This window comes from Falco rusticolus, chromosome 4, assembly GCF_015220075.1.
Source record: "Falco rusticolus isolate bFalRus1 chromosome 4, bFalRus1.pri, whole genome shotgun sequence".
Classification (NCBI taxonomy): domain Eukaryota; kingdom Metazoa; phylum Chordata; class Aves; order Falconiformes; family Falconidae; genus Falco; species Falco rusticolus.
Genome location: NC_051190.1, coordinates 101,915,405 through 101,930,496, shown reverse-complemented (window position 1 = coordinate 101,930,496; position 15,092 = coordinate 101,915,405). Strand labels below are relative to the sequence as shown.

At 42.4% G+C, this 15,092-nt stretch overlaps 1 protein-coding gene across 1 annotated transcript in view; it reads left to right on the top strand.

The window, feature by feature from the left end:
* The window catches only part of TGFBR2 (transforming growth factor beta receptor 2), a 59,396-nt gene that overhangs the window by 26,534 nt on the left and 17,770 nt on the right, over positions 1-15,092 (top strand). Inside the window, exons 2-3 of the mRNA XM_037385240.1 lie at positions 553-724; positions 2,340-2,530. Coding sequence (XP_037241137.1) covers positions 553-724; positions 2,340-2,530 — 363 coding nt within the window. The remainder of the gene's footprint in view (positions 1-552; positions 725-2,339; positions 2,531-15,092) is intronic.

Genomic DNA, 15,092 nt, shown 5'->3' with positions numbered 1-15,092 from the left:
TTCCAGCTTTGTGTTTTCTTGTGTGAACAGTAATCAGATTAGGGATGACACCTAGGTTATGCCTCAGGTTAGTAAAGAGAAACTTGCAAAATTCATTATGATCCATGTCATAATGATGTCACCCACCTGACATGCATTTCAAGTATGGCAACCACAGTTACTTTGGCACACAGACCATGATGCAATATATTATACATGGGGGACAGATATGCTACCTATGAATAATGCAAATGGGTGACTGCAGAGTAGTTATTGCAGTGCAGACTGGACTCAGAATAAGCTTGATTCTGCGAATTACAAAGCCACTTTTTCTCCCTCTGAAGTTAACAAAAGTTGAATTCACTTTTCAAATTCCCTTTGATTAACCTGGTCTTGACACTGTGGCACTTGCCCTGTTGTAAAGAAAATTGGTAGCTGTGAAAGATCAAAGATTTTCTAATTTAAGGTGGGAGGGAATGTTTGCTGCTGCTGAAAACTTTATCTTCATAATGAGCAATAACACAATCTGATAATCCACTATTATTGAGTTCCCTTCTCTTTTTTTTCTTTAAGCTGAAATTATGTCACCTGTAGACAGAAATAAGGAAAGTGGATTGCAAATGCCAAACTTATGCAAATTCTGTGATGTTAAAGTAACAACCTGCTCAAACCAACATCAGTGCAAGAGCAACTGCAACATCACTGCTATCTGTGAGAAGAATAGTGAAGTCTGTGTTGCTATATGGTAAGTTATTTCTTCATACAGGTAGGGAGAGGAGCACACCCTTACTCATCATTACTTAGTACTTTCCTGAATTGCTCTGATATTCAGAATGTCCCTGCTACCTCACCAGCCTTGCTCTCTCTCTTCCAACTTGTGTCTGTGCTCAGCATATTGAGAGTTGCTTGAGGTTAACAACAATTCTGATATGAAATGTTCTGGGGATTTTTTTCTTCTAAAGCAGTTCTGTTCCAGCTTATGCTTTTATTGGAAAAGAGGCATGGTTTTGCTCAAACCATTAAGCTGCATCCACCCACAGCACTCAAAGTAGAAACAGATTTGAGATTCAGAGTAGATTGTGGTGGCATTTGCTGAAGAAAGACAATTCTCTCTCAGGTTTCAAAGTGAACTAGATCATGTAGATCTATCACAGGAGGCTTATTTACCATGTATAGGTAGAAATATACTTCCTTTTTCATATAGTGTATGTCTAGGTTCAAAGAAATCAAGAGTAGATGAAAATTACTTATAACACTTTTTTAGGGTTTGTTCCCTCTAAACTTGCAACCCAGTCTAAAAACTGGCATTTCACCCTTCCATATATGGTAAGCCAATCCTACCAAAGAAAACCAGAAACACTCTTGATCAGTTTGTAAGCGGATGAAAGGAACAGAACTGATTATTTGCAACATTGCTGCTGATTTAGGAATGTCATTAGAACCACTTACAGAAAGACATAATTAATTCATTTATTGAGGAATCAGTTGTGTCCATTGACTTGAAGAGATGTTCAGCATAATTGGAAGTAGACACTTGAAATGCAGGATCAGTCCAGGGTGCTGTTCCATATTAGTTCTGTGCTCCTTTAGTAAGCGGTCAGTGCCTATTATTGCCATACAAAATGGCTGTAGTGTAATTTAAGATAGATTCTGAATTTTTCATGCCAATTTATCTAAAAGGCAAATTAGCTGAGAACTGTAAAGTGCTTTTTGCCTCCGAGTCTTATGTCAATGAAATACAATCTGTGGACCAGGTCAAAACACAGGAATGTGGCCCAGAATATCAGCTGCAAATATTTCCCTGACAGCAAGGCAACTCAAGCTTGCACCAGTTCTATGGTTAGTGTTTGTATGGGTTTTATTATTATTCTTTTTCAGTTATGAGGGTAACTTCTTTAGTGCAGAAATTGTGCTGATTGTAGACTTTAAAAGCAAAATGAAAAGGCCAACTCGCTAGAAATTCCTCAGATTTTGAGGAAATAATTCACTTTTAATCATAATTTCCCACAGATTTTTACAGTCTGCACAGTGACCACAAAAACCAAAAGTATGTTCCGAAGTTCACAGCAGTTCATTGAGCATTAGCTTGAATAATTCTGGGTGAGATTTTCGAAGGTACTCATTGGAGCTTAGTGGTAATATGATACAGGAATAGCTGTGCCATTGTACAAATGCCCCAGTGTGAGGAGTCCAGACACAGCCAAATTTATCCCATTCAGGAAAGCTGGAGAAGAACATATAATACTCCTTAAATCCCATTTGAGTTCTCAAAAGAGGCAAATTTCAGGCAGGCACAGTCCTGTCTGCTCCCTTTGTAAAATATTCCTTCTTTGATTTCAATTTTCTCTTTTCATTTTTAGGAGACAGAATGATGAAAACGTGACATTAGAAACAATATGCCATGATCCCCAGAAAACACTGTATGATCATGTATTGGATGACTCTAGCTCAGAGCAGTGTTTGATGAGGGAAAAGAAGGAAGATGGTGGATTGATGTTCATGTGTTCCTGTACAGGTGAAGAATGCAATGATATGCTCATTTTTCCATCAGGTAGGTTTAATAATTTACCCTGCATTCCTAGGCTATACTTTGCAAGTAATATTAACTGTGTCATACCAATGGATTTCAGAATTGCATTTTGTGGAGGAAAACTTCTAGTGGCAGGAGCTATTTTGGTCTCTTCCGAGTCTTGCAAAACCTCAACCTTTCTTTTCTGTGTTCAGAGAATATTTCTTCCTGCCAGGCTGTCCTCCTTTTGAACTAAGTGTGATACTCAGCTCAAGATATTGCACTTAAAAGTTAATGAAAAGATGAAAGCGAGATGTTTAGAGTTGTTCTGTTGACACACCAAAATGCAACATATGCCAATTATGTAATAAAACATAAACAAGAGGCAAATGTCATATTTAAGGTATTGTCTCTTCTAAAAGGCTGTATTGCCATAGCGTGACATCTGTATATAAATATACTACTGAGTAACTTGATAGGATGTGAATTTAAAGTCAGCTTCTCTGTTGTAACTGACATTCTGCACTTGCTCTGCAGTAGGCGTGAAGTAGCTAGAAGGTTCCTTCACTGGTGGATATGCTAGCTCATGCTTGCTACGGCACAAGGACATGCATGTGAGTTCAGTTAAACCAGTGAAATGTGAGTACAGAACAAATCACAAGTGCATAACCTGTCCCCATTGTACTTCATGAATGCCTATATAGACCACTGCAAATACAGTAAAGGCAGTGCAGGTGTGTGCAGTGCTGGTGGATCTCGTGCTGCATACACAGATGTGCATATGTGCATGCACACATCTCACTTTATTTTCTCTACCTGCTGGATCCCACAATGGCTCTTTTGTTGAGGTCAGTCAGGTCTCCTGCAGGCCAGTGCAAGGCCTCCTGTGGAGAACTTTGTGTGCACACACTTCTAAATGAGTATGGCACACAGGACCCATCCTTATCACCTCTAGGTTCCTCAGAAAAGGATATTATCAAATCCTCATTGCCTGAGAATACAAAGGGTTGGGACACTGTTTCCACTCCTGGGAAACATGGTGCATAACTGCACTGAGGCAGACAAGTGAATGGCTTCTAGCTCTTGCTTCCCAGCCCTCCGAGAAGGCTAACTAGTTAAGGTTGCAAAACCACACCAGATTAGCCAAGAGCAAGCTAGAAAGTCTTCGCCTCCCTTGGCCCAGGCTATCAGTATGTGGTGCCACCTCCCCCCCTCCCCAAGCTTTATTTCAAACCAGACAACCTGAGTGTTGGTCCATGGTTGTATGACCAACCCTTACTTGGGTGGGATTTAAAGGAGTTGGAGTAAATACTGGTACTGATGGGAGCACAGGTGGTAGACCCAGGACCTAATTCCAACAGACTGCTTTGATTTTATTGTTCCCAGTGAAAAGATCTTACTCTGTGTCAGCTGTCTAGAGTTTTTATACAAAGTGAACCACACCCTTGTGGATTTTGGCTAATTGGTTATAAATTAGTCATGTTATAGCTGTTTATCCTGGAGCTATGTAGCTGAATACAATTGCTTGACAAATGTGTCTTCTGTGTGTATGTTTATGAAAACTATTCTATAAATTCAACACCAAGTACTTTCATTCACATTAACTCTGCGGCCTCCTCTCATGCTTCCAGAGCAGCCTAAAAGGAGCTTAGTATAAATTAATCCCCAATATTTTTAACCCTAATTCCATTCACTCTTTGGAGTGGAGCTTTTCCTTGTAGGTCACATGCTATAAGCACTCTAGGTGACTCATGAAAACTGTCCTGCATTCACGTGTAGTAAGTAAATAACTACAGATAAAAATTAATGTAAAACTTCAATTTGTAACACTTCCACTTCATTCACAAACACAAGCATTAATTCCAGCTGGGAGGGGGGAGAATTGAGGCTTTGTCATTCCTTTTTTATTGTTGTGGATTAGTGTTTCTTTTAAATGAAAACAGCCCCTTTGGGTTGCTTGCCTGGTTAGCCATGGCAGGAAGACAAACGATTTTTACAGTATCAGACATGCGGTTTCCTGTCTGTGTTTAACTTTGAGCAGAACATCACAGCCAGCTGGTCCACGGCTCCTCCAGACAACTAGATAATAGCCTGTAATAATTTTGCCTTTGGAATGACTGTCATCCAGCTCTATTCTGTACATTGTTCTTGCCTTTTTTTTCCCCCTCTACATTTCTTGTACATCAGAGTAAGAATTCTTGCAGTGTTTTTGCACATCCTATAGTTTTAGAGAGTGGAAAAAAGCTAGTCTAAAAAAGCCTGATCAAAAAGTGATTGTACTCATTTATTAGCAGAAACTGAGATAATTTTAAAAAGTCATTTTTCACCTGTTAATCACAGCCTTTCCTTTCAAGCTATTGCTATAAATGATCAATGTCCTAGGTCTTCTTCCTCCTGAGTGCAGACTTAAGACAGACCAGATTTAGTTCGTTCCTGGTGTTTCTGAGGTAAGCAAGAAAGTTGTGGGTAAGGCAACAAATTATAATTTCCACCAGAGGTTAGTCACTACGTTCCAGTGATTCACAGCTGAGGTGTTATTGCTTATAGAAGAATTGTTTCATAGCACTGTTGGCTTGTATCTGTCTTGACTGTGAAGGGTAAATCTCCTGACTCCATTTTTAGACACAAACCTAAAGGTTTTGGGTAGTGGGAGGTGTTATGACTCACCCAAGCGTGGTTTTGGAAACATTTGAAGTAGTTACATCCAGGTCAAATGCCGGTTTCTTGTACGGACTTTCGTTTAAATTACTAATCTGCAAAATAAGTAAGACATAGTCAGACATGTGCCTAAACATGCCTGTGGTTCTGCTGTGTCAGGGGGCTGACCCTGATTCAGGTCCCTGGCATTTCAGGCCATGGGCAGCTGGTAGAAAAAACTGTGTGCAAAATTACTCCAAACAATGTCCTGTAGTTCTTGGAGAAATAATATACAGGAGACAGGTAGCCATTGCAAATCTGACTACTCTGTGTTTATTTTTTTAATCCTTCTCTTTTTTGCCAAACAAAATTGTGGGTGACTGGCAAGCAGCTTACACCCCTGTGGTGGAAAAATGCTTCTCACAGCAAAACTCAATGCCAGTGTGTTTTAATTATTATTTATTCAAATGTTTAATATCAGTGTTACCAGAAGGCAAAGCCAGGGAGCAAAACCACTGGAAAAGATTAGCCAAAATTGGAGGGGAAAAGGCCCTGGCTGGGTGGCAGACAGGGGCCTGGTCCTGCTGTTGTGGAAAAGATGAGTGTAGGCCTGGACTACCAGGGTTTTTTACTCCCTGATGTCTAGTTGTTCTGGTGGATCTTCTGCATCTTGCTTTGCCTTCTTATGTTTTGACCTGTTGTGATAAACCAGGTCTGTCTGTAGCTGTTTGCACACTTCCATGCCTCCCTCGGTGTCTGCGCAGCTTTGTTCCTCAGCTTTGCCTTTGCTACACCATCTCTTAGCCTCTATTCATCAGCCAGTGCAAGCATGACCGATGCCTAACAAAATTCTTCTTTATTAACAATCCTAAACTATTTGGCTGAAGTCACGGCTTGTTTACCCAAAGGCACCAAGTAGGACTGTGCTCTTTCCAGCCTCAAGTCAGACCCATTCCCTGTGGGCGAAGATGACCAGGGACTCATTGTAGCCGAGGAAATGGGATAGCTGCATGTTGCTCAGTGCATGACCTGCCTGCTACGCAGTGCAACTTCTTCTTGTTGCACAGGCTTATTCAGACACATCCATTCAGCAGCATGCAACAGGGTAACCCCAGCACTGGAGACTGCAGACAGGAAAAAAAATCCCTTAAGCACTGTTGTCATTATATATTGCAGTTGTTATCCTGGGCATCAAGTTCAAATCCAAGCAAAAAACCCAGAGCTCTCAAAATTTGGAAATAGGCTTTGCAGACCTGTAGCACGGCTCTCTTTGGTTTAGAGTTGTTTCATTCTGGTAACTTAAACGGTGATAATTTTTCATTCTCACGTGCTTTGTTCACGCTATGCAGATCTCCATGCACTTGCAGCCAAGGTGTCTGTGGGTTAGTCCAGGTGGACTGTTTATTCCCCGTCTACTGCAAGATGAGGTCATTATTTTGGCCGTTTCCAACACATCAGTGGTAATATGGGAGAAACCTTCATCGGCAACAATGTATACAACTGTTAATGATTATCTGAATCATCCAAACAGCTACCTTGAACTATCAAAACTTCGGTGATAGAGATGACTGACAGGTCAACAAGAGTTTATAAGAATAATGGAGCTAATTGGGGGAGCATGTCAGAGTGGGGGAGGGTGTTGTGCTGCTAACAATCTTCACATTGATCACAGTTTCACTGAGTTTGCTAATTGAGAGTGTAAGAGATGTATTTGTTTAATCAGTTCTGGCTGAGTCATTTGCCCAAACAAATTACAGCCTATGGATTTGCAGTGTCAAGTGCTGTGATTGCTCACTGTGTACAGTTGTTACCTGGGAGACCTGGTATTGTTCTGCTGCCTGAACCACCACAAGCATGCTTGTATGATGCCTTCTCCTGCGCCCCAATCACAGGAAGTATGGATAATGTTTTAAGAGTTTCCTTAACTTGGTATCTCTCACTTGTCTCTAACATGTTGCCCTGTCTTTTCCTTTCTTTCTCTCCTCTTCCTCTCCTTACTAGAGTCAAAGCGTTAGTGATTTTACTTGACTACATAGGAGGATCTCAAACTTAAGAGCAGACTTAAGATCTGTGCAGAAACAGCCACCAGGCCATAAATGCTCATGTGATGAGTTGTCCAGTGCTCAAGGAACAGCAGAAGGGAGATGATTACAGCTGGACTGCTGCCAAGTGGATTTTAACAAACGCTTTCATTAATCTGTTTTTCTGTTATGCAACTAACATGTTCAGAAGGTAACTGTCTTCCAGCTGCCCCATAAAAGAGGTCAGTAGCATTGCATAACGTTGCACAGAGCCTCCCTCTGCTTGTATATTGGCATTGTTCTCTATGTTTCCTCTTAGGTATTTGCAGCCACAGAGTCCCACCCAATGCCTGCAGCTGTATGTAACCAAAGGAGAGGCTGTCTAATACTGAATGTCTGATTCACTTAGTGGGATAGAAAGGAAATAGAATGGAAAGAGGCAAAAGAAGCCAAAATTTTGTTTTGCTCTGTATTATTTATATTGTTCGCTTCCTAGGAAAATAACCATGCAGAGCTCAGTTACAGATTTGTGTAAAAACAAACTAGGCAGCGCTCTTCCAGTCTGGTTGGCATATTTGTTACAATTTGCATCACTTGAGAGCTTAATAAGTGTGGGAATGTGGCCAACCTTTTATCAGGTTGTCATGGAAGAGACTTTAATAATTACAGACAGAAACAAACTGTAACTAACACTGGCAACATAATATTTTGGGAAAGGTTGGAGGGGTGAAACTCAGGCTGAGAATAAAAATAGTGGTTAATGTGTGGCATCTGTTGGAACATATTGAAACTGGAGAGATTGATTTGTTCCAGAAAACCACCAGCAAACAGCAGACACTGATTTGTATAACTGAGGCATGTATCACAGAAACACAGTCACATCATGTAAAGTTAGAATATGTCAGCTTTCGTATCACTGACTAGGAAAGTTACAAAAGACAAACTGTGTGAGAGACGCTATGCACACACAGTGAAGTGACCTGTTAGAATGGGAGAGACAAGGGAATGCATCCAGAGGTGGGAGATTTTAGATTTTAAACAAATAGGTGCTGTGCCAGCAAACCAAGGAATTACGGTTTCTAGCCAGCAGTGAGGGAATAAAACAGCAAGGAAATATTTGTTCTGTCTTAGAGCTTAAGAGTTTCTTAAACCTCCTGGGTGCTGAATAGCATACTTGGCAATCAGTTGAAAAATGAAATTCTGCTTACAATACATAAAATATCCATTACATCATTGCTTCTCAGCCTTTTGACTGAAGTAAGTCACCCAGAGGCAATCAAGTTCCTGCCTCCCACCCCCATGACTAAGATGCAGCCATTCCCATCAGGTGGTGGTTGCATATGCATGACTCTTCCAACATGTAATGCATATAACTGGGATTTTCCCTGGGCATAACAAAAATGTCTTCAGTCTTGATCACCTGGTCATGGGTAGTCATGTGCCAAGGGCAAAGCTGATAGCCCCCAGGGGAGAGCAGCAGTGGGTGTGCCACAGCTCTCCAAAACTGGTCATACCTTTGCTTTACTACTTCTCAGGAAAGGTGGTAAGTGGTGGCACAGCGTAGTGGCCTGCATTAAGTTCTCCAAGGGCTGGGTCTGGTTTGCCACCTATGTGTTGACTGTAAAACATTCAGGCTGGCAAATAACCAAAAGGTCAAGTGAATGAGTTCCCACACCTTTAAGCAAACATACTTAGGGCCCAAATTCTGAGCCATGCAGTGCTTTAGAAAGACAGCTTTAGAAACAGGCCCTAGCGATGGCTTTACCTTGCTGCTTCTTCTGCCCTTGAGGGAAAGGCTGTGGATGTTGTCTACATAGACTTTAGTAAAGCCTTTGAGACACCATCTCCCACAGCATTCTCCTGGAGAAACTGGCTGCTCATGGCTTGGATGGGTCTACTCTACGCTGGCTAGCCAGTCACACGTGGTGTTCCCCAGGGCTCAGCACTAGGTCCCGTTCTGTTTAATATCTTTATTGGTGATCTGGATGAGGGGATCGAGTGCACCCTCAGTAAGTTTGCAGACAACACAAAGTTGGGCAGGAGTGTTGATCTGCTGGAGGCCAGGAAAGCTCTGCAGAGGGATCTGGACAGGCTGGACTGATGGGCCAAGGCCAATTGTATGAGGTTCAACAAGGAGAAGTGCCGGGTCCTGCACTCGGGTCACAACAACCCCAGGCAGTGCTACAGGCTTGGGGAAGGGTGGCTGGAAAGCTGCCCAGTGGAGAAGGACCCGGGGGTGCTGGTTGACAGCTGGCTGAACATGAGCCAGCAGAGTGCCCAGGTGGCCAAGAAGGCCAGCAGCATCCTGGCTTGTATCAGAAACAATGTGGCCAGCAGGACAAGAGCAGTGACTGTCTCCCTGTACTCGGCACTGGTGAGGCCGCACCTCGAATCCTGTGTTCAGTTTTGGGCCCTTCACTTCAAGAGAGATGTAGAGGTGCTGGAGCGTGTCCAGAGATGGGCAACGGAGCTGGTGAAGGGTCTGGAGCACAGGTCTTGTGAGGAGCAGCTGAGGGAACTGGGGTTGTTTAGCCTGGAGAAGAGGAGGCTGAGGGGAGACCTTGCTGCTCTCTAGAGCTACCTGACAGGAGGCTGTAGCGAGGTGAGTGTTGGTCTCTTCTCCCAAGTAACAAGCAATAGGACAAGAGGAAATGGCCTGAAGTTTTGCCAGGGGAGGTTTAGATTGGATATTAGGAAAATTCTCTTCACTGACAGGGTTGTCCAGCACTGGAATAGGCTGCCTAGGGGAGTGGTTTGGTCGCTGTCCCTGGAGGTATTTAAAAGATTTGTAGATGTGGCACTTAGGGACCTGGTTTAGCAGTGGACTTGGCAGTCCTGTCTTAATGGTTGGACTCAATGATCTGGAAGGTCTTTTCCAACCTAAATGATTCAATGATTCTATACCAGGCCAGGCAGTCCTGCCAACTACTGGACCTAGTGCCTCTCCAGGAGGCTGCTTCAGCAGAGACTATGTTTTGGATAACCTGGCAATGTTGTCTTTAGATTAAAAGATGAAGACATACAAACACAAATTACTGGCCTTGACAGACTTGGTTTACCTAGTCCAAAACCACTCATGTCAAATTCACAAACTGGCTGCAGGAATTTAACTTTCAGGATAGTCTACAAGAAATGTCAGGGTTTATTTTCCACTGGATAGCAAGATAGAGTCCACTTTGTTTTTAAAATCTAGTAATCTCTGTCTTCTGCCATCAGAGATGGTTCAGCATAGAGCTGCGGGACGGGTGGAAATGATTTCCTGCTCCAAAATACTATTAACTTGAAAAAAAATTCTTCATCTCCAGCAAGGCTGGAAAATTAAAATGTTTCCAAGAAACTGTCAAGATAAAAAAATGCAGGTTAGTTTGAGGTGCAGCATTTGAATTTGATTATTTCAAAGTATTTTGTGTCAGATCAACTATTTTCCTAAGGAAAAAAGACACACACACACACACACAGACACAATGAAAAATCTTTCTACCCCCATCCACAATGCCTGTAAAATTAGCAGAAATTTTTAAGCACAAAAGTTACGTCAGCTTTCAGACCATTTTCATCCTCAAGACAGGGGTTTCAGGGAAAAGTACAGGAATGTCTGAAGCAGAGTCTGTTTTGAAAATCAGTATTTCCCATCCACAAATGTTTTGCTGAAGATTTCCAAGCCATTTTAATTCTAAAAGGACCAAATTCTAGAAGGTACATGAGACACTGAAGTACAGAATTTCATTGTGACTTGAGGATTCCTCAGTAGAGATAAACTAAATTACCCCAAACAGCTGTTTGGAGTGAAACTTCATTTCACTGAAAATGAAGCATTTGATGGAATTAGTTCTCATCCAGAAAGTAGCACTAAAGAGATGGGCAGACTTTTCCATATTTTATTGCTAAGTGTCTTGCCCAGAAATTGGTATGCACATAAGGTCCAAACTCACATTTTGCCTGATTCAGAATAACCAGAGATGAAAAGCCCTTCCCTGAATCAAACAGAGCAGGATTTGAACTTGGAGCTCCCATACCCCATGCTAGTCCCCTCACTGGTGGGGATTCAGCACTCATATCTCTTGCCAAATTGCAACATTCGAACAGAATTCTGTTTATGCAAAAACATTCAAAAAGTGTTAGTTTTCATTCCAGTGTAGAATTGAAACCAAACTTTGAAACCTCAGAATTGCTGCAAAATGGAGTTGTCCTTCAGTCAGCTCAAAGGGCAGCTTTGTGCCTCAGAAGCTTGCAAAATAACTGGATCACAGTCCCGGGTCTGGGACCATATTTTGTGACTGTGTTTCTGGGGGTTTTTAAGACAGTAAACAAGCTTGCAACAATACATCAGTGTCGATATGTTTAACCTGACTTCTGCCAATATCAAATATGTTTGCGCCCTGCTGTGTGGCTTTGGCTAGCAGTTGAATAGGCAGCAACTTCAGAATTTGCCTAAGCAGCAAACAGCACTGAAGTAGTTATGTCTGTACTGGCTGTGCATTTCTTGCTGCTCCATGCGGGTCCTAATTTTATTGCCATTGTTTTATTTCTTGCTTCCGAAGTTCAGTGACACCGAAGTTCAATCAAAAGCACCCAATCCAACCTAAAGAATTTGCAGGCTGTTGTGCTTTGAAGCTTCCTGACTGAACAGAGGCTGTGCAGTGTTTCCATTTTCCTTGGCACCTGAGCCCTGTTCCCCAAAGGCTTAGGTGGTGTTCAGGGTTGTGCAGATGGCTTGTGCTTAGTTTAAACTGCATACAGGAAGCTTTCTTTTAGCTCAACTTCTCTATTGTTACGCTGTATTAATAGGCTCTTTTGAAGCTTAAGAAAGGACTGATCTGCCTAAATAATAGTTCTGGGTGGGGAAAGTTATTTAGGAGCTTGTTTGCAAAACTTGAAAGGCTGTTTCATTTAACCATTTCCTTGCCTCCCTGTGCAGCCAGATTTTGCTCATTCTGGTGCTCAGAAAGAGGAAGCTGCACTCCCGTTTTTGAAAATGTGGGGTTTGAGTCATAGGTATTTATTTATAAGCAAATGAATATATTTATTCTTAGATTCCTGTAGTCAAGCCAGAAAATGTTGGCTAGCCACTATGCAAACAAACAGATATGCTCTGAATTTTGATCCTGCCCTGACTTTCAACACAGATTCAATAGAGAAGTACCCCAACCTTAGCTTGTGCTGGAAGGGCTGATTTTGTTCTGCTCCTATCAGCAGTCAAAATCAAAGGCAGTTCCAGAAGTGCCTTGCTGTGCTTGGACCAGCCTTCGGTGCCACCAGCTCTTTGCTGCTGCTGCACCTTCTAATTCTGCTGGCAGGCAGCTCGGTCACCTCCGAAGCTCAGGGTTCAGCCTTGTCATTCAGCTCTCCCTGTTGGGTGCTCATTCTGGCACTTCACAAGCCTGGAGTGGGACTTGTCTGGTGTCTTAAAAACTGAAAATGAGCACACCCGTCGGCCCTGCTGCTTTAGGTGGGGATGTGCAGCTGTAAGCTTTTCACCCCCTGGCCCCCTACTTCCTCCAAGGGACAATGCCAAAGCGGATGTGTCACTTTGCAGCAGAGGTGCAGGACGATACAGCACTCAGGGGAAGTGGCCAAACTGCTCCGCTTCTGCTCTGATTAAAAATTTTTTTCATTCTTTTTCAAGTGATATTTGCAACATCAACAGTTTCTCTCTTCCACCCAAAAATCCCCCTGCACCAGAAGCAGAGCTTTCTCTTGTGCAAAGAGGAAGCGCCAAAGGGCTGTGAAGTCTGCTGGAGACTTTTCAGCTGTAGGCCGAAATAATAGTCTGCTCTAGGGCGTTGCAGGGATGATCAGAGCCCCTCACACAGCGAGCCATAACAATCAAGGAGTGGCGGCTTTTGGTGAGTTTCTCAGCTAGAGCTGAACATGCATCGAATGCCTCCAGCTGCTTGGACTCATAGGGAGAACTCTGACAGAGAACTAACACATCCTGCCATTTTTTCTCCTTCATTGAGAAAGACATCCGTATTCCAAATATCTGGGCTATATATTGCAGCTCTGTGGCAAAGAAAAAGGGCTCGAAGGGCCCCGAAGAGGCATGTCCATCTTTGTTTAAGAGTATACCATATGGTATAGATGACATAGTACTCAGTTTCTAGAGTGGGGTCCAAACTTCAAGCATGCTTTTCTGTGGTCCAGGGAAAAAAACCCAAAACAAAACCAAACCACAAATCTTCATCAAAACTATTTTATCTGACTATTTTATCTGATAGAAAACTATGTATCTGTTACAGATCATAGTTGTGCTCATGCAGTTGCAGCCTGCTTGCAGCCAGAACGGCCATCCCGTAATGTAGTCAGTTCTTTACCAGGGTGTTTCCCAAGTTCTTTATACGGCAGATTTTCTGAGAGCGAAGAATGCACATGGGAATAAGCAATGTAAATCTGTTTACTGACAGTGACATTGGACTTTCTAAATATATTCCTCCGGTCAGGACCATAAAAAAACTGGGTTTTTTTCCCCCTCTTCAACATGTTGAGAAGCAGAAGGGGTGCCTGTAATCTGTGATGAACCTTTAGGTATTTTTTTTTAATTTAAAATTTAAAAAGTTTAAAAATTCCTCACTTTTTCTTGACAAGGGAAATCACTTGAGGATAAGGATTTGTGGTTTGCATAGGTGTGGAAGAGAGGATTGTCTTAAAACATTCTTTTGCATAAATGAAGGAAATACATTCTTTGTAAATGCTGCTAGTGAATGCCACTGACCTGTGCTAGCTGGGAATGTCAGAGCTAGAAAGGCACTTCCTTTTCCTTGAAACCCTATGAGAGAGGCTAGGATTGAATTACTTGCTCTACATCTGGTTGATGAACCTTTCAAACAGAGGAAGCACATCCTGGTTCAGGATTCAGGCCTTCTTCCAAATAAAGAAGAATGTACTCTTCAGATGTCTTGTCACCTGCCTTTGAATAGCTGATGGGTCCTGCTGCTTGCCAGCCAGCTGTGTTTCCAATGGAAAAGTGATTGCCAGCGACATTGGAGAGTCACGTGTACTGCTTGTTCTAATGGTAAACTCTTTTCCCCTACCCCTTTCAGCATTGCTTACTTTAATTTTGAGAGGCACAGAGTAAAGGGAACAGAGGCTTGTGGCTAATGCAGTTAGTGGCAACTTCCCTTCAGAGCTTATTAAACCTTTCCTTTTCATATTGACTTACTTGGCCCAATACATGGAACCCGAGTTGATGGCATTGCTGTCAGCACCCACCAGGGCGTCATGCTGCCAGCCTAAGCCATTTGTTTAACTCAGGTTGCAGCTTCATTTGTTTTATTCCATTCAGGTTAGACTGCCAGGGCATCTTCCAATCAACCCCCTCCCTTATGGAAAGATAATATAGTACACTTGCTTTGACTCAAAGGAACAAATAGGCTGAGAGAGCACATTTCCATGTGTCCAACCAAATCAGGTTCAGATAAAATCTGACCCTGCTTCTTTATTTTCAGAAGAAAACTGTTCCATTTTAAAATGTTTATCTTCCCTAAGACAACTGGAAGATCACTTCTAGAGATGACAGCACAGCTTTCACCTCTAGAATAATGATCTGTACCGTTCCCAGAACATATCCCTGTTCTATAATATGTCCTTCCTTGTTCTCCTACTCCCTGTATGTTCCACCTAAGAATGTGTTAGTGTGTGGACTGCACCAGCTACAGAGTTTGGAGTGAACCATCTACTGCTTTACACCAGCATACAGCCAGCAAGTGGCACACAGAGGAGGTTTTCAGATACACAAATCCATGCAAAAAGAACATGGGGGGGCAACAGTTCTGATGTGTCACCTGATTTTGCCTGCAGGATTCAAACACCTGTGTACATGCAGGTGTCTGAATTTGTTCTAGCAACACTCTTTCACATACATCCAAGTATGAAAATGAGTTTTGTTTTTCAGATGTGTATGCAGGCATACATATTGTGCCTGAATATTAACATACAGTAGTCATGTG